Source organism: Hermetia illucens, chromosome 6 (assembly GCF_905115235.1).
Source record: "Hermetia illucens chromosome 6, iHerIll2.2.curated.20191125, whole genome shotgun sequence".
In the NCBI taxonomy this organism is placed as follows: domain Eukaryota; kingdom Metazoa; phylum Arthropoda; class Insecta; order Diptera; family Stratiomyidae; genus Hermetia; species Hermetia illucens.
The window spans coordinates 74,584,301-74,608,279 of record NC_051854.1 but is presented as its reverse complement, the minus strand read 5'-3'; the positions used below and the strand labels follow the sequence as shown (position 1 = coordinate 74,608,279).

Below are 23,979 nucleotides of genomic sequence, written 5' to 3'. Positions count from 1 at the left end.
TTGGATCTAGTCAGTATAGCGAATGTGTATTTCCGCCTGATGGATCAGTATGTGACCGGTATGGGGGTCCCTTTGGTTGCTGCTTCTCTCTCCTCGTATTAATTGCTTATTCATTTTATTTTGGGGTACGTTGGTTCTTCATAGCATAGCCTTCTGCACCGGGGTAAGATCAAACTTACGCACTGAGGCGACCAAGTATTAGTGAGGCCGCATGCGGATACAATCAGTTGCCTCTGATTGCAAACTATGCAATGGTTATGGTTCGCATAACACCGTGGATTTAGTGTACTGATCGATCCTCAGTAGACCTAGAGCTGCAGTGTTTTAATGATATTGTAAATTTAGATGAAGTGCTCCTTTCAACTCTAAGGTTGTTTACCATAGCGGATGCGAAATCATCTGTTAAAGGCTTTCTTCGTATTAACAAACAAAGATTTTGTCCTGCTTTTGTCATAGTTTTGGAATCGTTGTGGACCAAGGACTTCCTCAGTCGTAGCGATAGAGGTAGCCTCATCATACCATTACTCTCCGAAGCTTTATGGAAGGAAAAAGTACACTGTCCCTGACAGTCCATTTTAAGGTTTTGTGTGAAATAAAACGTTACTGAAATCGGTTTAATCTGTCTGTATCCGATTGAATAGCATTATTTTCTTTTTCCTAGGTGAAGAGAGTATGAGAATATGGTCATGTTGAATATCAAACGTAAGGACTTTATTAGATAACACACTGGGGAGTGAGGACTCAAAATGTGTGCCCCAGAAAGTGAAACAGGTCTCGTTCTCAGAACATACCCATCCGAAGAACTGAAAAGTAGAAATGCATCTCTACAAAATCTATGCCTCAAAATACATTACCGCTTGGGTAAAATTGCACATGGCATGAGCGAATCCTGACTAAATTGGTAAGACTGACTAGGCTGACTCTGACCATTGTGGAAGGACAGATAAAAACAGCAAATTGGAAAATCTTTGCCGCTTTCGAGAGAAGAATCCTCCAAAGAATTTATGGTCCCCCAGAAGAGGATGTACAATTTCGTACGGCATATAACGACTGGTTGTGGCTTAAATCCGGCTCGAGAGGTTGCGGTGAGAGAGGCAATTAATCCGTGATCCAGCCCCGAAAGTCTATAAGGCGAACATCTATAATATAAAAGGAATACGTGAGAGAATCTGAGTCAAAAAAGCGATGGCATAGGTCCGAATTCCAGTTAGCTTTGAGAAATATCGGGGGGACTTCGACGCAAAACGAGGAATTCTAAATGTCCTTGTTAAGCTAGTTCTAGAGCGGATCCGCGTTGGTGATCATAATGATGATGACGGTTTTTTTAGTTCCAGGTAACAAATTCACTGACGACTTTTTATATCAATTTTTTTCTGAAAAACAAAAACCGTGCATTACCAGCCACCATTAGTCTTTGGGCAGGCATAATTAAAAACACTTTTTTTTTAAATTTTTTCTTGTTGTTATGTTGTGTATTGTTATTATATATTGACAATAGGATGGTAACGTGCCGTGTATATTGCCGTCACATTGGGTTTGCTGAGAGGTCAATAATAGAAAATAACAAGTCAGGAAACGGGAACTTGGACGGTTTCGCTATAATTTTTTTTGTACTTTTCTTATGCACTTACCCATTCATTCATAAATTTAAAGATATACACGCATATGTATGTACTTATTAAACACATAATTATCATTAATTTCAGCTTCAACTCCAGCTAGGACTTGCCGAATCTACTGTTCTGTACCAAATGCTCCTGGGGTGTCACACTCGTCGGTTATTGTTTTGACAGTGAGTTTCACTGGAACGGCAAGGGGGCGACTCTTAACGTGTTACCTACCTACAGCTCGTGGGTATTTATGATCTTTCATTACCATCATCATCATCAACGGCGCAACAACCGTCTAAGCCTACCTTAATAAGGAACTCCAGACATCCCGGTTTTGCGCCGAGGTCCACCAATTCGATATGCCTAAAAGCTGTCTGGCGTCCTTGCCCACGCCATCGCTCCATCTTAGGCAGGGTCTGCCTCGTCTTCTTTTTCTACCATAGATATTGCCCTTATAGACTTTTCGGGTGGGATCATCCTCATCCATACGGATTAAGTGACCCGCCCACCGTAACCTATTGAGCCGGATTTTATCCACAACCGGACGGTCATGGTATCGCTAAAGGAATTCGTCGTTATGTAGGCCACGGAATCGTCCATCCTCATGCAGGGGGCAAACAATTCTTCGGAGGATTCTTCTCTTGAACGCGGCCAAGAGTTCCCAATTTTTCTTGCTAAGAACCCAAGTTTCCGAAGAATACATGAGGACTGGCAAGATCATAGTCTTGTACAGTAAGAGCTTTGACCCTATGGTGAGACGTTTCGAGCGGAACAGCTTTTGTAAGCTGAAATAGGCTCTGTTGGCTGACAACAACCGTGCGCGGATTACATCATCGTAGCTGTTGTCGGTTATGATTTTCGACCCTAGATAGGAGAAATTATCGATGGTCTCAAAGTTGTATTCTCTTATACTTATTCTTCCTGTTTGGCCAGTGCGGTTTGATGTTGTTGGTTGATTCGTCTTCGGTGCTGACGTTGCCACCATATATTTTGTTTTGCCTTCATTGATGTGCAGCCCAGGATCTCGCGCCGCCTGCTCGATCTGGATGAAGGCAGTTTATATGTCTCGGGTGTTTCTTCCCATGATGTCGATATTGTCAGCATAGATCAGTAGTTGGGTGGACTTGGATCGTACCTCTTGCATTTACATCAGCATCACGGATCACTTTCTCCAGGGCCATATTAAAGAGGACGCATGATAGGGCATCCCCTTGTCGTAGACCGTTGTTGATGTCGAATGGTCTTGAGAGTGATCCCGCTACTTTTATCGGGCCTCGCACATTCGTCGAGGTCAGCCTAGTCTGTCCAATCAATTTCGTCTGGATACAGAATTCTCTCATGGCTGTGTATAGTTTCACCCTGGCTATGCTATCATATGCGGCTTTAAAGTCGATGAATAGATGGTGCAACTGTTGTCCATATTCCAACAGTTTTCCACCGCTTGCCCCAGAGAGAAAATCTGATCTGTTACTGATTTGCCTGGAGTGAAGCCTCTTTAGTATGGGCCAATGATGTTCTGGGCGTATGGGGCTATCCGGCCTAACAAGATAGTGGAGAATATCTTATAGATGGTACTCAGCAACGTGATACCTCTATAATTGCTGCACTGTGTGATATCTTTCTTTTTATGTATGAGGCAGATAATGCCCCGTTGCCAATCGTCAGGCATTGATTCGCTGACCCATACCTTGAGCACAAGTTGATGAACCACTTAGTGTAACTGGTCGTCTTCATATTTAACCAATTCGGCTGTAATTCCATCGGCTTCTGGCGACTTATGATTTTTTAGCCGATGAATTGCACGGACTGTTTCTCCTAAACTTGGTGGTGGCAGTATTTGTCCATCGTCTTCAGTTGGCAGGACATCCAACTCGCCGATGTTCTGGTTGTTCAGTAGCTCATGAAAGTACTTAACCCATTGCTCCACTATGCCCATTCTGTTAGAAATCAGATTTCCCACTTTGTATCGGCAGGATGAGCATCGAGGTGTATAAGGCTTCATCCTGCTAACTTGTTGGTAAAACTTGCGCACCTGGTGCGGTTGCTCCCTGTAATTTTCTAGTTCACAGACTTGTTGGTTCTCCCAGGCTTCCTTTTTCCATCTGTGAAGTCGCTTCTCCGTCCGACGGAGTTCGTGATAAGTCAACATTACTCGGTATGCGGCATTCTTGCGTTCCCTTGCTAGCTTACATTCATCGTCAAACCAGCCGTTCCGACTCCTTTTGCGGCTCTGGTCAAGTATGGTTGTGGCCGTATTCATGATAACGGTCTTCAGGTGATTGTGAAGATCATTTGTTGATGCTTCGTCTTCAGGTCCTTTGTTGACTGTGGTTATTGCGGCATCCATGTCCCTCTTATAGGTGTCGCGGAGGGTTGTGTTGTGGATGGTTTCAGTGTTCACTCTCACCTGATTGTCAGAGGGGATTCTAGGTGGTATTGTTATTCGAGCTCGGAGCACTATACCAACGAGATTGTGATCCGAGTCTATATTGGCACCCCTATATGTTTTGACATTCATCAAGGCTGAGAGGTGGCGGCGTTCGATCAACACGTGGTTAATTTGGTTGAAAGTGGTCCCGTCTGGAGAGGATCTTTGTCACACAGATATTGCTCCAATTTTCACCCTTAAAATGGGTGCCCTTCTTTGGACCCTGAACAATCATCCCCTTCTGCCAATCTTTGGGGAGGGTATGGAAATCCCAGGATTTCGATACGAGTGCAAGTCGCAGATCTGCAGCGACTGCAGCCAGACTGTCGAGCCCAGTGACTTTACCCCGCTTGAGTACAGACAGTTTCTCTTCTGCTTGGAGCAAAGAACGATACGGTGGCTAGCCATTTCATCCACAACAGCTGCCATTTCACAGGAATGGGGAGAGTTAAGTACCATGGTGAACCTCTTCAGCAGCTCGTAATCGTGGATGAGATGTCGACCGTTAACCTCCTTCACCGGGCCATCGGCTTTGCGATTACATCCAAGTTCTTTCGTGAATCGGCTTCTACTTTTGGCATCATTGCGTTGTGCGGCTTCTTCCACTTTCTTGACCAGTGTAATAACAAATTCCCTTTGGTAATGGCGCGCATTACGTTAAACTTCCCGCAATTTTGCTCGGTATTGGATTTTGGGATTTTGGGTGCGTCGTGTCCGCTAGCAGCGGTCAGTTGAGCTTCGCATATCTTTCGTTCATCGATTCGCTTCCACGGTTCTACAGTCAGCCGGATCGATGTCGGTTAGTCAATAGCCAAATAATCTTAGTGCAGGCTCCGTACTCAAAGAATATGCCAACAATGACGAGCCGGTGTAAGCTGCAGAACTCCACAAACTTCCCGCTAAAAACGTGCTTCCCCATCACATATCCGAGCAAGGTGTCTCCTTGGCATTCAGATCACCCATCATAATCACAATATCATCTTTAGGAAGACTCTCCTGAAGTGTGTCCAATTGCTCGTGGAAACCATCCTTTTCCACTCTATCGGAAGTCTCTGTTGGCGCATAGCACTATACAATTGTGATGTTCCTTAACCTGTATTGGAATCTTGCAGTTAGGAACCAGTCCTAGCCCTGGTGAGACAACGTCTGAAGAATCGTCTCTGCCCTGGTACGAAACCATAATCCGCCTTCACCTCTCAATTTTGGTGATAACCTGGGCCCTGCTGCTTTTTATATTGAATGGCGAACAGCTGCTGCCAATTTCTTTCATTTACACTTTTGAGTACTCGAAATATCAATGTCAATATTTCGAAGTTAAGCTTTTTAAAGAGAAGGATTCTATCATTTTTCAAAGTATGACAAGGTGTAGGATGGTGAAATAAGAAGGTTGCGAATTATTGGCTCATGCTAGTTGTTGACACAGAGTTTGAATCCATCTAAATTCTAAAGTTATCCAAACTACCTTCGTCATGAAAATAAAAATGTCCCCATCAACGTGAATTCATTTCGATCCAATTTGACTGTGCCTATCCTTACATTCTCCCAGAAATGTTTTTCAAAATAAGGTTTAAATAGCAATAAACCTAGAAGACCAACTCTCCCGACATTTAAAGTAAATTTGCCGTAAACGAGAGTGAATAACTCCCTCGTAGCGCGTTGAACTATACAAATGACTTTTAATGGTTGGCAATCATAAGTACTAATTAGCGAAATGATTATTTCAGACATTTTATGGCAGCATGAAGCCTGAATCTCGGATGTCGATATTTTCAGTCAACAAATTACACGAAAAGCTTTCTGCAGACCACGTAACAAGTGGTGTTTGCTCTCAGATCCTGTGATTAATTAACTTCTGTTGAGTGCGGCTCCGCGCTTCCTTCTGCTCTTACCTAATAGATACGAACGCGTTGGTGGTGATTATAGATAGCACTTGAAGATTTCGAGAAGCCTTTTAAAGATATAAAGAGAGAGTTGAAATTGGTTCATTTCGTCGTCTTCAGGCAAATTTGAAGTTTATGCATCAGAAAATTAGACATTTGCCTTCTGAGTTCGCTTGGAATATCCTTGTCTTAGGAGGAAAGTTTCTAAACTTGATTTATCTACGCATTATCCCACACAATAAACAATATTGTAGCAGATGAGCTAGGAGCAGAAATTCAAATTTGATTTAATTCATTATACTTTATTCATTGCTACTTCCAACGCTTTTTGGACAGATAAAATTTGTATTGATTCGACAACTTCTCGAAAAATAGGAAGCAAAATTGGACCAGGACGATGCTAAGTAGCTTACCCGACCCAAATGGATAGGTTTCCACATTAGAGCCCATTTTCCTTTAAGCTATTTAATAAAGACAAAATTTCCAAGCTTCGGAGCGAACTCCCTTCATATTCCTAAGATAAGGTATCATAAATTCGAAGGGACATTATTCATATTTGGCGTTATTATGAAAATATATTTTTTCCTTAATCAAAGCGTATGGCTCCAAAACGGAAAGCTTTAGGTGCTAAAAATTTTCTATTTTGATAAAACTGAAGCTGTGAGAAAGAGAAAACTCTCGTTTATATTTCCTACACTTTCCGGCTATTTTCCAAGCATCTAGTTCTCCCAACTTATATATCACTTTGCAACTTTCCTCTAAGCTAGTCATCACGAGTTAATGTCTTTTTTTCGAAATTCTCAATATTAACGGAAGTCCGGGCGTTTAAGATTTTTCAAAAGATTCCTTTATTTTTACCAACCCATGTACTATTTTGCAGGTTTAATTCTGCTCTAAAGACTGACATCTGAAATGTTGACTACTTTACCGATACAGAAAAGGCTATCAGAGGTAATCAATGGCCAAAAACTCGCTGAAATGGAAGTTGTCGCGCAACATGCGGGCTAGCTCAGATCTTCAGAGCCGGTAGCATACACGAAGAAAAGCAGCTCTCCCACCCTGCAGCTAGAAATCTCCCTGAGGTCCCCAAACAATGGTTTACTCAGTGTCCATAGCGTCACTCTAGCTAGACCTGGACAATCGCAAAGGAAAAACCTGAGGGTTTCCCCTCTTCTCCGCAGCTTCGGCAATAAGATTTGTAGGGTATGCCGATATGTATACAGAGGCTCTCGTGATCGAGTTTTGTTAAAAGCGGGATAAATCCTCTTTGACTTGAAACAGGCGCTGAGGTTTCGCCATCTGAGGTCGGCAGCAACTAAGTAGTGCGCCCTTGACAGTTGCCAGCCAGACACCGACTGTATCCGTCGAAGGACTACAAGAGCAGGGCCAATCCGTCAGCTCGCTCCTTTCGTTCTATGCTCATATGACCGGGAACTCAGAGGAAGAGCGTTTCTACATTGTTCCACCACCCTGGAAGACGTCGTTGCAGTACAAGGCCTTAATGGCCGCTTGGCTGTCGGTCAGAATGGCTGGTCACAGACCATCTTTGATCCGCTGGTGAAGAATACCGCATCATAGTCTTGCAACGCACCGCTGGTTTTCCACTCCATTGCCCGTTGGATAGTCCATAGCAAATGTTCTCGTGATGTTCAGCTTGCGTGTGGCATAGTCCGTGGGGAATGTCCAGATTTCCCAAAACACTTCGGCTAGGATATTGCTAGGGCCGCAAGGCTTCGCTGTCCATCAACCAGACTCACGCAGTCTGACGTCACTGCACGCTGTAACGTATTTAATGTAGTGGTCTATGGGGAGTCGATGAAGGAGTACATTGAGAGTATCTGTGGGTAGTACTGTAGAGCCCCGGTTGCAACTTCAAAGGTGGTTCTTTGATTCCTGTTAAGCTTTGTTTAATTGTCCTTTTTTCTCAAATCCTGCCATCATCCAATTGAGTCATACGTTAGGATTGAAAGCACCAGAGCTGTGTACATCCAGAGAGCCATCCTCAACCCCATTTCTTTGCAAAGGTTCCCTTGCAGGCATAAAAGACTATATAGGCCTTCTTAACCCTCAGTTCTATCTTCAATTTCCAATTTAGCTTTGGATCCAGGATTACATCCAGATATTTTACATTGGAGGAAAGAACCAATCTTTGTTCAATTGCGATAGGTGAAATTCAGGTACCCTTGGAGGCGAATAGCATGACCGTTTCCGTTAGGTTTATGCTGAGTTCTCTTCTTGCGGTCCACAGGTACACCTTTTGCAACGCTTCCATGATGCCACTCATAATGAACGGCAACATCGCTGGCACTAATATCACCAAGACATTGGCATACACCACTACCTTCATCCCCTGCAGCCCAATGTTCGCAAAATTACATCTATCACTATTAACCAGAGCACCGGAGAGATGGCGCAACCCTGGGACGTGCCTCTGTTCACAGCAGTGGTCAAGTGGTTGCTTTCCAGATCCGACTAGATTAGCCTGGTTCTGAGCATGGATATAATCCAATACGTCAACGCTTCCTTGATGGCGTTGGTACTAACGTTGTTCAATGCTCGCACAATATCCAAGAAGGCAGCTAGGGTACACTACTTGTGCTGCAGTGCCCGCTAACCGTAGTAATTACCTTGTGAAGAGGGGTTTCTGTGGATGTGCCTTTGCGGTAGGCATGCTGGGATTTAGAGAAAGGTGTTCTCTCCATAATCGCCCTCAAGTTCGCTCGCTTTCGGTATGAAAACCACTCGTGCGCGTCTTCAAGGCTATGGTTCGTATCCAAATGAGATACAGCTCCGGCAAATCTCCACAAGCCACGGAACAACCCTTTCCTGCTGGTTCCGTAGCTTGACTGGCATTATCCCATAGGGACCCGGAGGTTTATATGCGGGGAAGCTGTTTATAGCTCAGCCCATCTTATCCTCGATAATTGCCGATTTGATCGTCTCACACGGCTGGGTGGCTTCAAATCCTCCAAGTAAGGCTCTGACTCCCAGTCCTCTTTGCTAGCAGGAAAGTCCGTCAGAACCAGTAGCTCCAAGGTTTTACCAGAAGACTCTGCCCATGAGCCTTCCATCCAAAAGATGCGCTCGTATGTTCCTTGGAAAGAATCTTACTGAGCATTGCAGATTCGCTGGTACTTCTGATGTTCTGACAATACTTCAACCAAGACCGCCTCTTAGCTGTTCTGACGTACTTGCACTTCTTCAGGCAGTCCTTGTATGGCTGCCAATATACGCAACAGATGTTGATAATTGCCCTGGTCAGCTTCCTGATCCTGGAGAGATGTTCATTCCATCACTTTGACTGTGCTTTCTTGCCGTAATTAGCAAGGCACAAGACTTTAAAGGCAGTATCGAATGCCTCTTCCAAAGCCCTGACCTTTGATTCTAGTTCATCTGTCGTGTCATTCTTCCCAAGCTGCGTACTGGAAACTTTGTTCTTGATTACTTGACCAAACTTTCTCCAGTCGATCTTGAAGGCTATAGACACCTCTGCGGCAAAATCCATTGTGAAAAATATCCAACTATGATCTGATCTCTAGTCAGACAATCTCCAGTTCTCCACCTTAAGAATTCCATTGTCGGTTAGTGGGATAATTACACTTCTCCGAGCTGGAGAAATGGAACACCAACTTTGTCCTTGTTATACATCGATAGATTTGTATTAATAATAAAATCAAAGAAAGACTCACCTCTAACGCTGATTTCCGGGCTGCCCCAAAGCGTATGCCTTACATTGGCGTCCTGGCGTGCTTGTCAAATGCTGTAGTTCTTCTGGCGGAGCTGATCGGCCATGAGCCATGTAAGGCGAGGAAATATACACGCTCTCTGCCCCCGCCTGCTCCAATTTGACTACCACTATGTCGCTGGAACTCAGGTCCGCCAATGGGGTCTCGACCAGGATGGAGATAAGAAGTAGAGGGGCGCCGACACTGGCAAGATTTTCCTCACTGACCTTACGTAAGCGAGTTTTGAAGAAAAAAGAAGTCAGTATGGTTTCTAGAATACAAGAACTTTTGACTAGAAGTAAGTTTTTAATGAAGTTTTTTGTGGACTTGAGTGGTAAACCAGATTGGGTAAGAGTGCAGGGATTAAGGGAGGAGGGAACGTAAGAAACAAGGAGATCTGACAGTAGAGTAGAGGGTGCTCATTGCTTGGTGGCATGTTAATAGAGAGAAGATCGGGTCCACCAGGACTGTGTTCACGCTTTCTGAATTTGCCTTACAAAAGTTAAATCTTGCAGACTTGCGCACGATAGGGGGTGGAGGCGGGTGATGTGGCAATCAAACTGGAGGACCAAATGATGGGGATTAGGAGTAGCGTAAGAAGGCGCATGCGGAGATTTGGAAAAGCAACAAGTAGGAAAGTTGAAACGACCAAAATTAAGAGTGCGATTCGGTCATTTCTGGAAAAGTTCAGTTCGAGGATGGCACAGGTCTTCGCGAAAATGGTTAAAGGAAAAGAACGCTGAGCTGAAATGTAGGAAAGGAGGAAAGACCGAGAGTAGTAGGTTAAAAGCGCATATAATGGTTAACGTCACCACAGAGGACGAAAGAGGGGATAGGTCCTTCCCCCGATAATCGGTTAGAACTTCTGATAATCTGTCGATAAAATCTTCGTACAGGAAAGAGGGCTAAGCCATGGAAAATGTTCACAGGATATGATAAATCAACGTGCGTTTGGCGGAATGACTCGCACGTGGCAGAATCGCAGGTGGAAGAGGAAGAGGAAAAGATGGTTTTGGCACCTCCGCTAGTTGACCTACTAAATTGGGTGCAGTCTCTGTTACAAGGAAAGACAGAGTAAACTTTGAGGAGCTCGTAATCTAAAATTCTGTCACCCGACCAGGTAACAGTAATGCAAATCACTTGGTGTTGGAACGGTAAGGCGGATAAATAGAAACTTAACATTCTTCCATTTTGGTGAAAAGTCTTATATTTGGAAAACGATTCTAAGTTGCCGCAGTAGGCGGGAAATTTTCTCGGTCGAAAAAGTATGGCAGTTTGCGATAGAATGTGCCAAACTGTGAATGAGTGGAATTGGGTATCGCTTACCAACGTGGAAAGTCCTGTGAGTCTCTTTGGTTTCAAAGATAGGGAACGCAACTCTGAAAGGCGGGTACGCGATGGGGGTGTTCGTGGACATTGAAGGCGCCTTTGACTGTGGCCCTTACAAAAAATCTGTGATGCCGCCGAAGAGCAGGGTGTTGATGAAACTCTAATTTATTGTATCTACACTATGTTAACGCAGAGATTGTGCTGAAGTGGGTGTTGATCGCTACCTATACACGAACGCGACGAAAGGCTGCCCTTAAGGAGGTGTGCTATTGCCGCTTCTGCGAAGTATGTATGCGGATGACGTGGCTATGCGTTTGTTGATCGAGATCTCCGAACAGTGTGTAGAAATATAAAACGCGCCATTGATTCGATTGGCAATTGGTGTTCCAGGGATTATTTATTATTCATTTCATTAAATCCAAGTAAAACCACAATGGTATTATTTACAAAAAGGAGGAAACTGAATGGTCTCTGTCTTCCAGAGATTAGGGGTTCAACAATTCAACGCACTGAAGAAGTGAAATATTTGAGAGTTATTCTAGACAAGAAGCGTTTTTGGAGTAACCATGTAGAGGTAGTTAGAGCACGAGGCTGTCGTATGGAAGATGACGGTTCAAATCTAACTGGAAGCAGTGGGATTTGCATCGTGACTGGATGTCGGATACCAGACGACTCAGCTGTGAATGGGTAACTGAGTGTTCGCCCTGATTTTTTTCGCATTTTTGGGTTGAGTATTCCTTTTTCACTGTAAGTGTGTATATTTTGACTCTACTGCTCGCACATTTTACAATTAACTTCTAAACTGGTATCAGTTTCGGAAAGTGCTAACTTTCATTTGATACCCCACACATCCGACTACATCCGGTGAAAAAGATTTTTAAATGCCCCCTTTGCATCCCCTTTAAACTTCACCTAAATTTATGTCACCCGCTGCATGTGTGAGATTTCATAGTTCCCATCTGCTCATCAAATTTCCTTCGGATCGGTTTAGCCATTTTGGAGAAAAATTGGTGTAAAAGACCGACAAGCAGACAGTGAATCGGTTTTAATAAGGTTTTGTTTTACACAAAACATTAAAAGCCAAAAAGGAAAACGAAAACGTTCTCATCGACCCCGCCGTTCATATAAGTCCGCTTTATATGATGATAATGATTTATATGATTTACCTGAAGTGCGAAACTTTGACGTTCTATAATTTAATAATCGTCTATGCTGATGTCAAATTCTGTACTCCTGGGATGAACTTAAGGGGGGCTTTCCGGTAAATTTCTAAAGAATGGCCCCACATTTTGTGCACTATCTCTGGTATGTTCAAGTACTAATTGGGCCTCTCTCATTTGATACCCTATATTACCATGTTCTGTGAAAAATTACCCCTTTCGAAAGTGTGGGAAGCTCGCCTTAAAATTCAACACGAAATGGAGCCAGTCGCTGAATGTAAAGTGACATACAGATCACATATTCTCACTAAATTTCGTAACAATAGTTTTAGCCGTTTCTGAACAAAACGGGTGTGACCGACTGACAGATAGACATTCAACCGATTTTAATAAGATTTTGTTTCACACAAAAGTTTAAAAATGACTTAGTTATTGTAGTGATCATAACAACGAGATTCGTATATGTATATTCCTACAAAGTGCGAACAGCTTCTCATGGTATGAATATAGATCATCCGAAATTGGGGTCGAAATCGATTGCTTTCAGTTTTGTGGGCATATACATAATCTATATATATCTACGAACGCGTCCGTAGCAAGCCGAAATAGTGGGTCCAAATACGCACAAATATATATATGGTGCAGTTCGTAAGTAGCAATTGTCGTAAAGTACGGTTCAGATGGAAAAATTTGTCTGGCATAGATACACCCATTTTTCTGCCTGATGTCTGAGACAGACAATTGTCTGACAGATGTTTGTCCGTCATAAAGATTTGTCTGAAACGAATGTTTATTTGAAACAGACATTTAATAACGGTGTTTTCAATACATGTATCCTGCCAATTTACCAGGCATTATTCGGTCTTGCTGTGCGTTCCGGGTGGTCAAAGGGTAGTATAGGTCCTAGGGCAAAACGTGGATTGGTACCCATGAAGGAGCCTAAAACCTGGGAAATGCCTGCTGAACCAACACCAACAGCTCTACCACCAAACACTATCTTCACCTCCACGTGGTGACCGCTGGGAGCTCCTTCTTAACGAAAAGCTGCAGACGGAGAAAGATGAAGGCGAGTTTTCCGCGCCTAAAAACGGGACAAATTGTACCAACTCGTCCTCCAGGTTGGGGGTTGGGTAGGGCTGACAACCCTACAGGAAAACAACTTATTACGAAGCCACAACAGGAGCCTCGGACTGGATGGATTACACAACGACGAACCTGGCAACAACGACGGAATACTGATTTGCGCATTTTCTCATGGAATGTGCGCTCCCTGAACAGAGATGAAGCCGATATCTTGTTCCAATATAGGGCTGATGTAACAGCGTTACAGAAGATGCGTTGGACTGGGACCGGTTCCCTGGAGAAGAGTCGCTACACCATGTATTATAGTGGCCATCCAGTAAACCATGTGTTCGGAGTAGGTTTCTTAATTAGCCAAAAAATAAAACCTGCTGTTATCAGCTTTGAAAACATAAGCGAACGGCTATGCACTTTGCGCCTGCGAGGCAAGTTTAGAAATGTAAGCCTCATTAACGTTCACGCCCCTGCAGAGGAGAGTGCAAAGTCGGAGAAGGACACCTTCTACGAGGCAGTAGAACAAACCCTCGAAGCCTGTCCCAGATATGATGTTAAAATCATACTTGGGGATTTTAACAGCCAAGTAGGGATGGAGACCGTATTCAGGCGATATGCTGGCTTCCATAGCTGACACGCAAATACAAATGATAACGAACTGCGGATTATTCAATTAGCAGCGCCACACGAAATTGTTGTTGGAAGTACCTGGTTTGCGCGGAAAGCGGTCTACAATCATACGTGGGCCTCCCCAGACGGAACCACTTCCAACCAAATTGACCACGTGTGGATTGAACGCTGCCATCTCTCAGCCTTGATGAATGTCAGAACATATAAGGTGGCTAATATAGACTCTGATCACCACCTCGTTGGCATGGTGTTTTGAGCCCCAAAAACAACACCACCCAGAATCCCCTCTGAAAATCAGGTGAGAGTTAACATTGAAGCCATCCAGAACACAACCTTACGCGACACCTATAAGAGAGAAATGGATCCCGCGATAACCGCAGTCAACAGAGGACCTGGAGATGAAGCATCAACTAATGATCTTCACAACCACCTGAAGAACGTTATCATTGATACGGCCACAAACATACTTGGCCCCAGCCGCAAAAAAAGTTGGAACGGCTGGTTTGACGATGAATGTAAGCTAGCAACGGAACGGAAGAACGTTACATAACGAGTAATGTTGCATTCTCAAAGAACGCGGGCACGTGCAGAGACATATCACGAACTCCGTTGAGCGGAGAAGCGACTTTACAGACGGAAAAAGTAAGCCTGGGAGAACCAACAAGTCTGTGAACTAGAAAAGTATAATGAGCAACCGCACCAGGCGCGGAAGTCAGCAGGATGAAGCCTTATACATCTCGATGCTCATCCTGCCGAGACAAAGAGGGAAATCTGATTTCCAACAAAATGGGCATATTGGAGCGATGGGTTGAGTACTCTGATGAGCTACTGAACAACCAAAACATCGGCGAGTTGCAAGTCGCGCCAACTGAAGACGACGGACAAACACCGCCACCAATAAGTATATAAGAAACAGTCCTACCAATTCATCGGCTTAAAAATCATAAGTCATCAGGATTACACCAAGTGGTTCATCAACTTGTGCTCTAGGTATGGGACAACGAATCAATGCCTGACGATTGGCAATGGGGCATTATCTGTCTCATACATAAAAAGAAAGATATCACACAGTGCAGCAATGATAGAGGTATCACGTTGCTGAGTACCATCTGTAAGATATTCTCCGCTATCTTGTTAGGCCGGATAGCATCATACGCCCAGAACATCATTGGCCCATACCAATGAGGCTTCACTCCAGGCAAATCATCAACAGATCAGATTTTCTCTCTGCGGCAAGAGATGGAAAAACTGTTGGAATATGGACAGCAATTGCACCATCTGTTCATCGACTTTAAAGCCGCCTATGATAGCATAGCCAGGGTAAAACTGTACACGGCCATGAGAGAATTCGGTATCCCGACGAAATTAATAAGACTGACTAGGCTGACCCTGACCAATGTGCAAGGCCAGATAAAAGCATCAGGATCACTCTCAAGACCATTCGACATCAACAACGGTCTACGACAAGGGGATGCCCTATCATGCGTCCTCTTTAACCTGGCCCTTGGAAAAGTGATCCGTGATGCCGAGGTAAACGCAAGAGGTACGATTCTCTTTAAGTCCACCCAACTACCGGCCTATGCTGACGATATCGACATCATGGGAAGAACGACTCGAGACGTACAAACTGCGTTCATCCTGATCGAGCAGGTGACGATTGGCGCGAGATCTTGGACTGCACATCAATGAAGACAAAACAAAATATATGGTGACACCGTCAGCACCGAAGACGAACCAACCAACAACATCAAACCGCACTGGTCAAACAGGAAGAATAAGGATAGGAGAATACAACTTTGAGACCGTTGATAATTTGTCTTATCTAGGGTCGAAAATCACAACCGATAACATCTACGATGAGGAAATCCGCACACGGTTGCTGTCAGCCAACAGAGCCTATTTCAGTTTAAAAAAACTGTTCCGCTCGAAACGTCCCATCATAGGGTCAAAGCTCTTACTGTACAAGACAATTAGCTTGTCAGTCCTCATGTATTCCTCGGAGATTTGGGTTCTTAGTAAGAAGAATTGCGAACTCTTGGCCGCGTTCGAAAGAAGAATCCTCCGAAGAATTTTTGGCCCCCTACATGAGGATGGACAATTCCGTGGCCTACATAATGACGAAATCTATGAGCGATACCATGACCGTCCGGCTCGATAGGTTACGATGGGCGGGTCACTTAATCCGTATGGATGAAGATGATCCCACCCGGAAAGTCTATAAGGGCAATATCTATGGTAGGAAAAGAAGACGAGGCAGACCCTGCCTAAGATGGAGCGATGGCGTGGGCCAGGACGCCAGACAGCTTTTAGGGATATCGAATTGGTGGACCTCGGCGCAAAACCGGGATGTCTCGAGTTCCTTATTAAGGCATGTGTAGACCGGATACTGGTTGTTGCGCCGTTGATGATGATGTGCGTTTCGAGTGGCCATTAGCGGTATCCCCAATCCACCAAATTAGATCATCCTAAAATTTAAATAATGCACAAAACCAAATGGTCCCCCCCCCCCCCCCCGAAATGAAAATTTTCTTCAATTTCATGTCTTTCTACTGTTGCAAATAACGAAATTCAAATAAAAATTGTGAGTTACAAGGTCACTATGCAGAATACAGCTCCCCCACTGCCCTGTAGAAAGACGAACACGTGATCAGTACCTTTCCAGAAAGTTAACGCTTCTTACATATATCATCATCAACAGCAACCAAGCTTCGAAAAGTATTCTTAATATCATCTCCTCAAACTCAATCGCATTTGTGAATGCAGGATTATGATTACACCATTATGATTACTTGATTATGATTGCGTGATTACATGATTATGGTTACATGATTATGATTGTAATCAAGTAATCATGAAATTCGTATTCATAATCACGTAATCATGATTACGATTTTGCGCAGCTCTGGTCTTAACTGACATCGAAAATCAATTTTCGCCGTGAAAAATTATTTCTCGATATCATGGCCACCACGACTCACAATTGCGTGCATTTGATAAGCGAGTTACCCGCTCCGCCACATACATACAGAAGAGCAGCACGATGGTATCAAAAATGAGAGAACCATTAAATTTTGTCCTTTATAAGAATGACTCTTGACTCCATTAATATTTCAATTGAATACATCTGGCTTTATAGCTTCTGCTCGCCGGGTTAAAATCAAGTAACGAACTTAAATGAAATCATCCCCAGATTTAAATGAATCATGGAATTTTGAATGAATGCACTTCCCTGATGTTTCCACTGAATCAACCTTTCCAGTATTTAAAGCAAAATAAAAACATGCATCCATTCGTAAAATAAAACAGATAAAACGTTCAGTATTTTCGCTCCACTTTGATCCGACATAAAAGAATTCAGTTCCACCCCCTTGAATAATGTATTCATGGCACAATGGTGTAGCTTTTGACTATTTCGTTGCTCAGTTAAATACGATTCCTTAGTTGGAATTCGCTTCAACTACCGAGCAAAGCTTGAAAAGGTAGAGGTAAGCAAACACTTCAAACGAACTCCCACACAAAATACAAATAATCGAATTTATCTCGTTATCCTTTATCACATACGAATGAACCGTCTACGCCGTTTCTTGCTCCTAGTTTGGAAGCACACATATACAGGTAGATAGCACACCCAGCATCCTTCCCACAAAGAATTTCTATGGAATTCCTTCGTTTTTAAAGTCTTCATTGCATTTCCTTGAGGAATTCTATCTTGAATACCAAACGGTGCTTTTCATTTCTATGGGGCGTCTAAGGGAAGTTCAACAGTGCGTTAAAATTCTTTGCAGAAGTGAGCAAAGTTGCACGAAATTGGGGTTGCTGCAAAGAAGAGAGTATAGTAGAATTCTCTACATATCACAGGTGAAAAGTTAACATAATCTCCAGAATTCGTTAATTATGTATGATTGTAACTTTCTCTGATGCCTTTCCTTTTTTTTCAGAGTCCCCTCAAGATTTAATGGGAGCAGGCACCCCAGGACACCTCCACTACAAAAGCAAACCATGAAACCACCAACGTGACTTCCATCCAGGTTAATTTGCAAGTGTGAGTGGAGGCCAGACAATGTCCTCGAGTTGGCTAATAAACCTAATTACCGTTTTATATTGGAGCTCATTAACTAGTGGAACCGGAGCACGTTGTGAGTTCGAGGGTGTCCAGGAGCTAATTAAAACGAGTCCTGTAATTTTGAAAGCTTTAGGGGCTAAAATTTTCGCTGACATCGATATCCGGCCATCCGAACAGAAAATTGAAGAGAATGGAGTCAATAGTGCTAATAATACGACAACAATACTATCGTCCTTGCTGTCGCAAACGACATCGACGTTAATCACATTAACACCCACCACAATCTACAAAGGAGCCTCTTTATTGAAGGTTGTACCGACAGTGGATGGGGGCGAGTACTATCACTATGACGGGTAAGTTTATTGGATGATGATTTTATTCTTGTGTCGTATGGAGGCTTGGAAGTATCAAATGCTTTTTGGTTGGAGGAAGGAATTTAATTTCATGTGACTGGGACTAATAGTCCTGTTTGGACGAGGTGATGATCGAGTTAGTTGAGCATCTTCGTCATTGATTATATTGCATTTTTCAAAACTCTAACTAATTTATTTTTAATATATGGTACAATGAATCACTATTTCTGCCCGTCTTCCTGGCTGCCCTTTCTTCGGGAAGAAGCGCTTCAGCGGCCTGCGGGAGACGTCCGTCCTAATTAGGTCGTGTGTGCAGAAGTCGATATCTCTAGGCACGTCCGCGGGATTGGCTTTCAGGTGCGACTTCCGCATTGCGTTCTTAAGTAGACGCAAAAATCGGGTGGTGTTAAGGCCTGCCCTAATATCGAGTGCAGGGTCAATGGAGAATCGCTGGTTCTCCCCGTAGACTAGCTTCGCAAGACTTCCAGCAAATTCTTCGAGAGAACGAGTCATAAGACTTGCCAGAAAGAAGGATTGCTTTGGGCCATTATAGCTTTCAGCCACCTGTGCTATGTTTGATGCATCCCATCGAATTGCGGGTGGTCATTCGGTGACGTTGAAGCCCAGTGGTCGAAGGGTGGAATCTTCAAAGGCTCCCGCACAAGATTGGGCAGAAATGTTTTTCAGGGGGATCGTTTCAGAACATCGCGTGAGCGTATCGATGACTCTTCAATTCAATTCAATATTTACTACAAGGAAAACTCTGGGCAAAAGAAAAACCTTGTTTATCAACTTTATGACAAACACAGATTTAAACAGTAAAATTATCTTATCCTAAAAGGTCGTTCAAAATAGGTATTAGAATTACTAGTTTTTATTAGACGAAAGCTGATGATAATTTCGCTAAAGTATCTTGAATTTTGGCAAAGTTAGCAATAAGCTGAAAATCGATAGTGGAATAATCCCAAGGCTTGTTCAAAATTAATCTCAAGCATTTGTTTTGAGTGGTCAAAGGGTAGTATAGGTCCCAGGGCGAAACGTGGATTGTTACCCACGATGGAACATAAAACCTGGGAAACGCCTTCTAAACCAACACCAACAGCCCTACTACCAAACCCTATCTTCACCACCACGCGGTTACCGCTGGGAGTTCTTTCTTAGCGAAAAGCTGCAGACCGAGAAAGATGAAGGCAAGTCTTCGGCGCCTAAAAACGAAACAAATTGTACCAACTGGTCCTCCAGGTTGGGGGTTGGGTAGGGCTCACAACCCTACAGGAAAACCGAAGTCACGATGCCACAATAGGAACCTCGGACTGGACTGCTAATATAACGATGAAACCGGCAACGACAACAGAATAACGATTTGGGCATTTTCTCATGGAATGTGCCCTCCCTGTACAGACCGAACGCTGCTGAGCGACTAGCCGATACCCTGTTCCAATATAGGGCCAACGTAACAGCATTGAATATGATGAGTTGAACAGGGACCGGTTTTCAGGAGAAGAGTCACTGCACCATATGTTATAGTGGCCATCCAGTAAACCATGTGCTCGAAGTAGGTTTCTTAGTCAGCCAAAAAATGAAACCTGTTGCTGTCGGCTTTGGAAAAACAAGCGAATGGCTATGCACTCTGCGCTTGCGAGGCAAATTTAGAAATATAAGCCTCATTAACGTTCGCGCCCGTACAGAGGAGATTGCAGAGTCGGAGAAGTATACTTTGTACGAGGCAGTCCCAAATATGATATTGAAATCATACTTTGAGATTTGAACAGCCAAGTTGGGACGAAGCCCGTATTCAGGCGACACGTTGGCTCCCATTGCTTTCACCCAAACACAAATGGTAACGGACTACGGATTATTTAATTAGCAGTGTCATACAAAATGGTTGTTGGGAGTACCTGGTTTGCGGGACAAGCGGTCCACAAACAAACGTGGGCCTCTCCAGAGGGGACCACTTTCAACCAAATTGACCACGAGCTGATCGAACGCCGCTCTCAGCCTTGATGAATGTTAGAACATATAGGGGGGCCAATATAGACTCGGATCCCTATCTCGTTGGCATTGTGCTCCGAGCTCGAATAACAACACCACTCAGAATCCCCTCTGACAGTCTGGTGAGAGTTAACACTGAAGCCGTGCACAACACAACCCTCCGCAACACTTATAAGGGGGAAATGGATGCCGCAATAACCGCAGTTAACAGAGATCCTGGAGATGAAGCATCAACAAATGATCTTTACAATCAACTGAACATCATAAATACGGCCACAAACATATTTGGCCCTAGCCGCAAAAAGAGTCGAAGTGGCAGGTTTGACGATGAATATAAGCTAGCAACGGAACCGAAGAGTGCTGCATGTCGAGTAATGTTGCATTCTCAAAGGGTGCGGGCACGTACAGAGGCTTATCACAAATTCCGTCGAGCGGAGAAGCGACTTCACAGACGGAAAAAGTAAGCCTGGGAGAATCAACAGATCTGTGAACTGGAAAATTACAAAGAGCAATCGCACTAGGTGCGCGAGTTTTACCAACAAGTCAGCAGGATGAAACCTTACACACCTCGTTGCTCATCTTCCCGAGACAAAGGGGGAAATCTGATTTCTAACAGAATGGGTATATTTCACCGATGGGTTGAGTACTTTGATGAACTACTGAACAACCAAAACATCGGTGAGTTGGATATCCCGCCAACTGAAGACGACGGACAAACACTGTCACAACCAAGTATAGAAGAAACTGTCCGTGCAATTCATCGGCTTAAAAATCGGAAGTCGCCAGGAGCCGATGGAATTACACCAAGTGGTACATCAATTTATGCTCAAGGTGCGGGACACCGAATTAATGCCTGACGACTGGCAACGGGGCATTATCTTACAGAGGTTTCACGTTGCTGAGTACCATCTACAAGATGTTATCCGCTGACTGACCCTGACCAATGTGCGAGGCCAGATAAAAGCAACAGGGTCACTCTCGACACCATTCAACATCAACAACGGCTTACCACAAGGGGATGCCCTATCATGCGTCCTCTTTAACCGGCCCTGGGAAAAATGATCCGTGAGGTAAATGCCAGGGGTGTGATCCTCTTATGTCCACCCTGGCCTATGATGACGATATCGACATCATGGGAAGAACGACTCGAGACCTACAAACGGCCTTCATCCAAATCGAGCAGGAGCCGCGCGATCTTCGACTGCACATCAATGAAGACAAGACAAAATATATGGTGGTAACATCAGCACCATAAAGCAACCAACCAACAACATCAAACCCGCACTGGTCAAACAGGGAGAATGACGATTGGAGACTACAACTTTGAGATCGTTGATAATGTCTCCTATCTAGAGTCGAAAATCACAACTGATAATAGCTACGACGATGAAATCAGCGCATGATTGTTGTCAGCCAACCGACCCTACTTCGACTTACAAAAACTGTTCCGCCTGAACATCTCACCATAGGGTCAAAGCTCTTACTGTACAAGAAAATGATCTTGCCAGTCCTCCCGTATTGGTCGGAGACTTGGGTTCTTAGTAAGAAAAATTGCGAACTCTTCGCCGCGTTCGAAATATACGTCCTCCGAATTTTGGCGCCCTACATGAGGATGGACCATTCCATAGCCTAGATAACGAAGAAATCTATCTGCGATACCATGACCATCAGGTTATGAATAAAATCCGGCTCAATAGGTTACGGTGGGCGCGTCACTTAATCCGTAGGGATGAGGATGATCCGACCCGAAAAGTCTATAAGGGCAATATCTATGGTAGAAAAAGAAGACGAGGCAGACCCTAGCTGAGATGGAACGATGGTGTAGGTCAGGACGCCAAAGAGTCTTTAGGGATTTCGAATTGGTGGAACTCGGCGCAAAACCGGGATGCCTGGAGTTCCTTTTTAAGGCAGGTGTAGACCGGATACCGGTTGTTGCGCCATTGGTAATGATGATTATACCGCAGATTTTAGCAGCTCGTCTCTGGTGATTGGCGGAATTGCCGTCACATTCAGAGGTGGTTGGAATGTGTCGGTTCCCTTTTCTTGCTGGGAGAATAACCCCTGCATGATTTTCAGCAAGAGGGTGGGACACGCCTTACAGTTGTCCCATTATGATTCTGTAAGCACTCCTCCTCGGGTTTACGTCCACTTCTGAGCAGAGCTCCTTAAAACATTTCCTCTTGCTTCGCAGGATGGCGAGCTTGAAGGTTTTGCGGGTTGCCTTATAGGCGTGCTCTTTTTGCCCCTGATCGACTTTACCTACCGCCCTCTGAGAAGTTCTTCTGGCTCCGTGGCAGGCTGATCAAAGATGGCCAGTTCACCATTCCATCAGTAATTTGGTTTTCTACTGGGGAATGAGCACCTCCTAGACATGGACGCGTCACTTGCTTTGACGATGCATTGAGCCACATGGATGGCTCTTTCCGTGGGGACATCTTCTTTATCAGGTTGATCTAACCACAGCACACTCTATGAAGGTCTGCTCATCCAAAGCTTTTGTACACCAGCCTGAAATCTTTCTCGATTTTGGGCATGACGGGTCTTTGCCTTGTGGGTAGACACATGTCTCAAAAAAGATAGTCCGATGATTGCTGTGGGTGTAGCGTTCTCTGAGCCACCAGGACATACCATACGCCAGCGTAGGAGTGACTAAGTTCAGCTCTACAACCAAACCTGACCCTCCTTTCTGAAAAGTGTACACAGCACCTTTGTTAACCAAAACGATGTCCATCTGCTCAAAAGCTTCTAATAAACTGCGCCTCTAACATTTGATTCTCTTTTACCCCATTCAAGGGTCCAAGCATTGAAATCAACAGCAATCACTTTTGGACTTCGTCCCCTTGCGTCGAGAACAAGATTATCAACCATTTCCTCGAATTCAGACAGTTCCAAACTTGGTGGGGCGTAGCAGCTGTATACATATACACCACTTATTTTTGCCCACACAAAGGCTCTGGTTGCCTTACTTACGGCACATTGTATGGCCTGTCCATATTGCCGTCTGTCTATCAGTGTGATCATTTCTTTAACGGACCCATTCTTAGAAACTATCCAACAGAAAAATCTGAAAAAATCAAGAGGTTGCCATAACATAACAAAAGTGTGTGTTGGTGTCGGCTTCTGGCAAATCGATAGAGATCTGTGTTGCGAACCCGATTGTCCAGTCTATCGCAAAGGTTTTTATAATGGACAGCTAGGGTAATAGCAACCGCTTTCTGTGCTTCTCAATGGGCATTCTTGTAAATTTGGCAGTTAGCCAACGTTCCATCGTTGCGAAACATGTGGTAGATTCATTTTTTCCCGCGGACTTTAATTTGAGCATAGCTATTCCAAACCCAAGTATCTCGCTTGGTGATTTGGTAATTTGCCTATGCCGCTTTGCTCATTGTGTTTTCAACTTGGTTCAACAATTCTTACACATTCTAAGGGTTGGTAATCGCGTAAGATCAAGAGCACTCGAGTTACGATCCCTGGGAGACGCGTTAAATCCATTGCTGAATTAGGAAAACAACCCAGATGATCACTACCAGCATGAGAGAAGCTGCCGAAGAGGGACAGCTCTCTCATGATGCCAAAGAAGGGTAAAACACCATGGTGGAACTCGGATCTGCCGAAACAGAGAAAAACGTCATGGGCGCTCCTCAACCGAGCTCTAAAGTCTGATTCAAGTGCTTGGTGGCTTCGGTACAAAGAGGCACACACACCTACCTTTGCAGGTGCGTAACCGAGCTGGTA

At 44.1% G+C, this 23,979-nt stretch overlaps 1 protein-coding gene across 1 annotated transcript in view; it reads left to right on the top strand.

Moving 5' to 3' along the window:
* The window catches only part of LOC119659291, a 76,611-nt gene that overhangs the window by 21,167 nt on the left and 31,465 nt on the right, over positions 1 to 23,979 (top strand). Inside the window, exon 2 of the mRNA XM_038067303.1 lies at positions 17,775 to 18,252. Coding sequence (XP_037923231.1) covers positions 17,897 to 18,252 — 356 coding nt within the window. The 5' untranslated portion in view covers positions 17,775 to 17,896. The remainder of the gene's footprint in view (positions 1 to 17,774; positions 18,253 to 23,979) is intronic.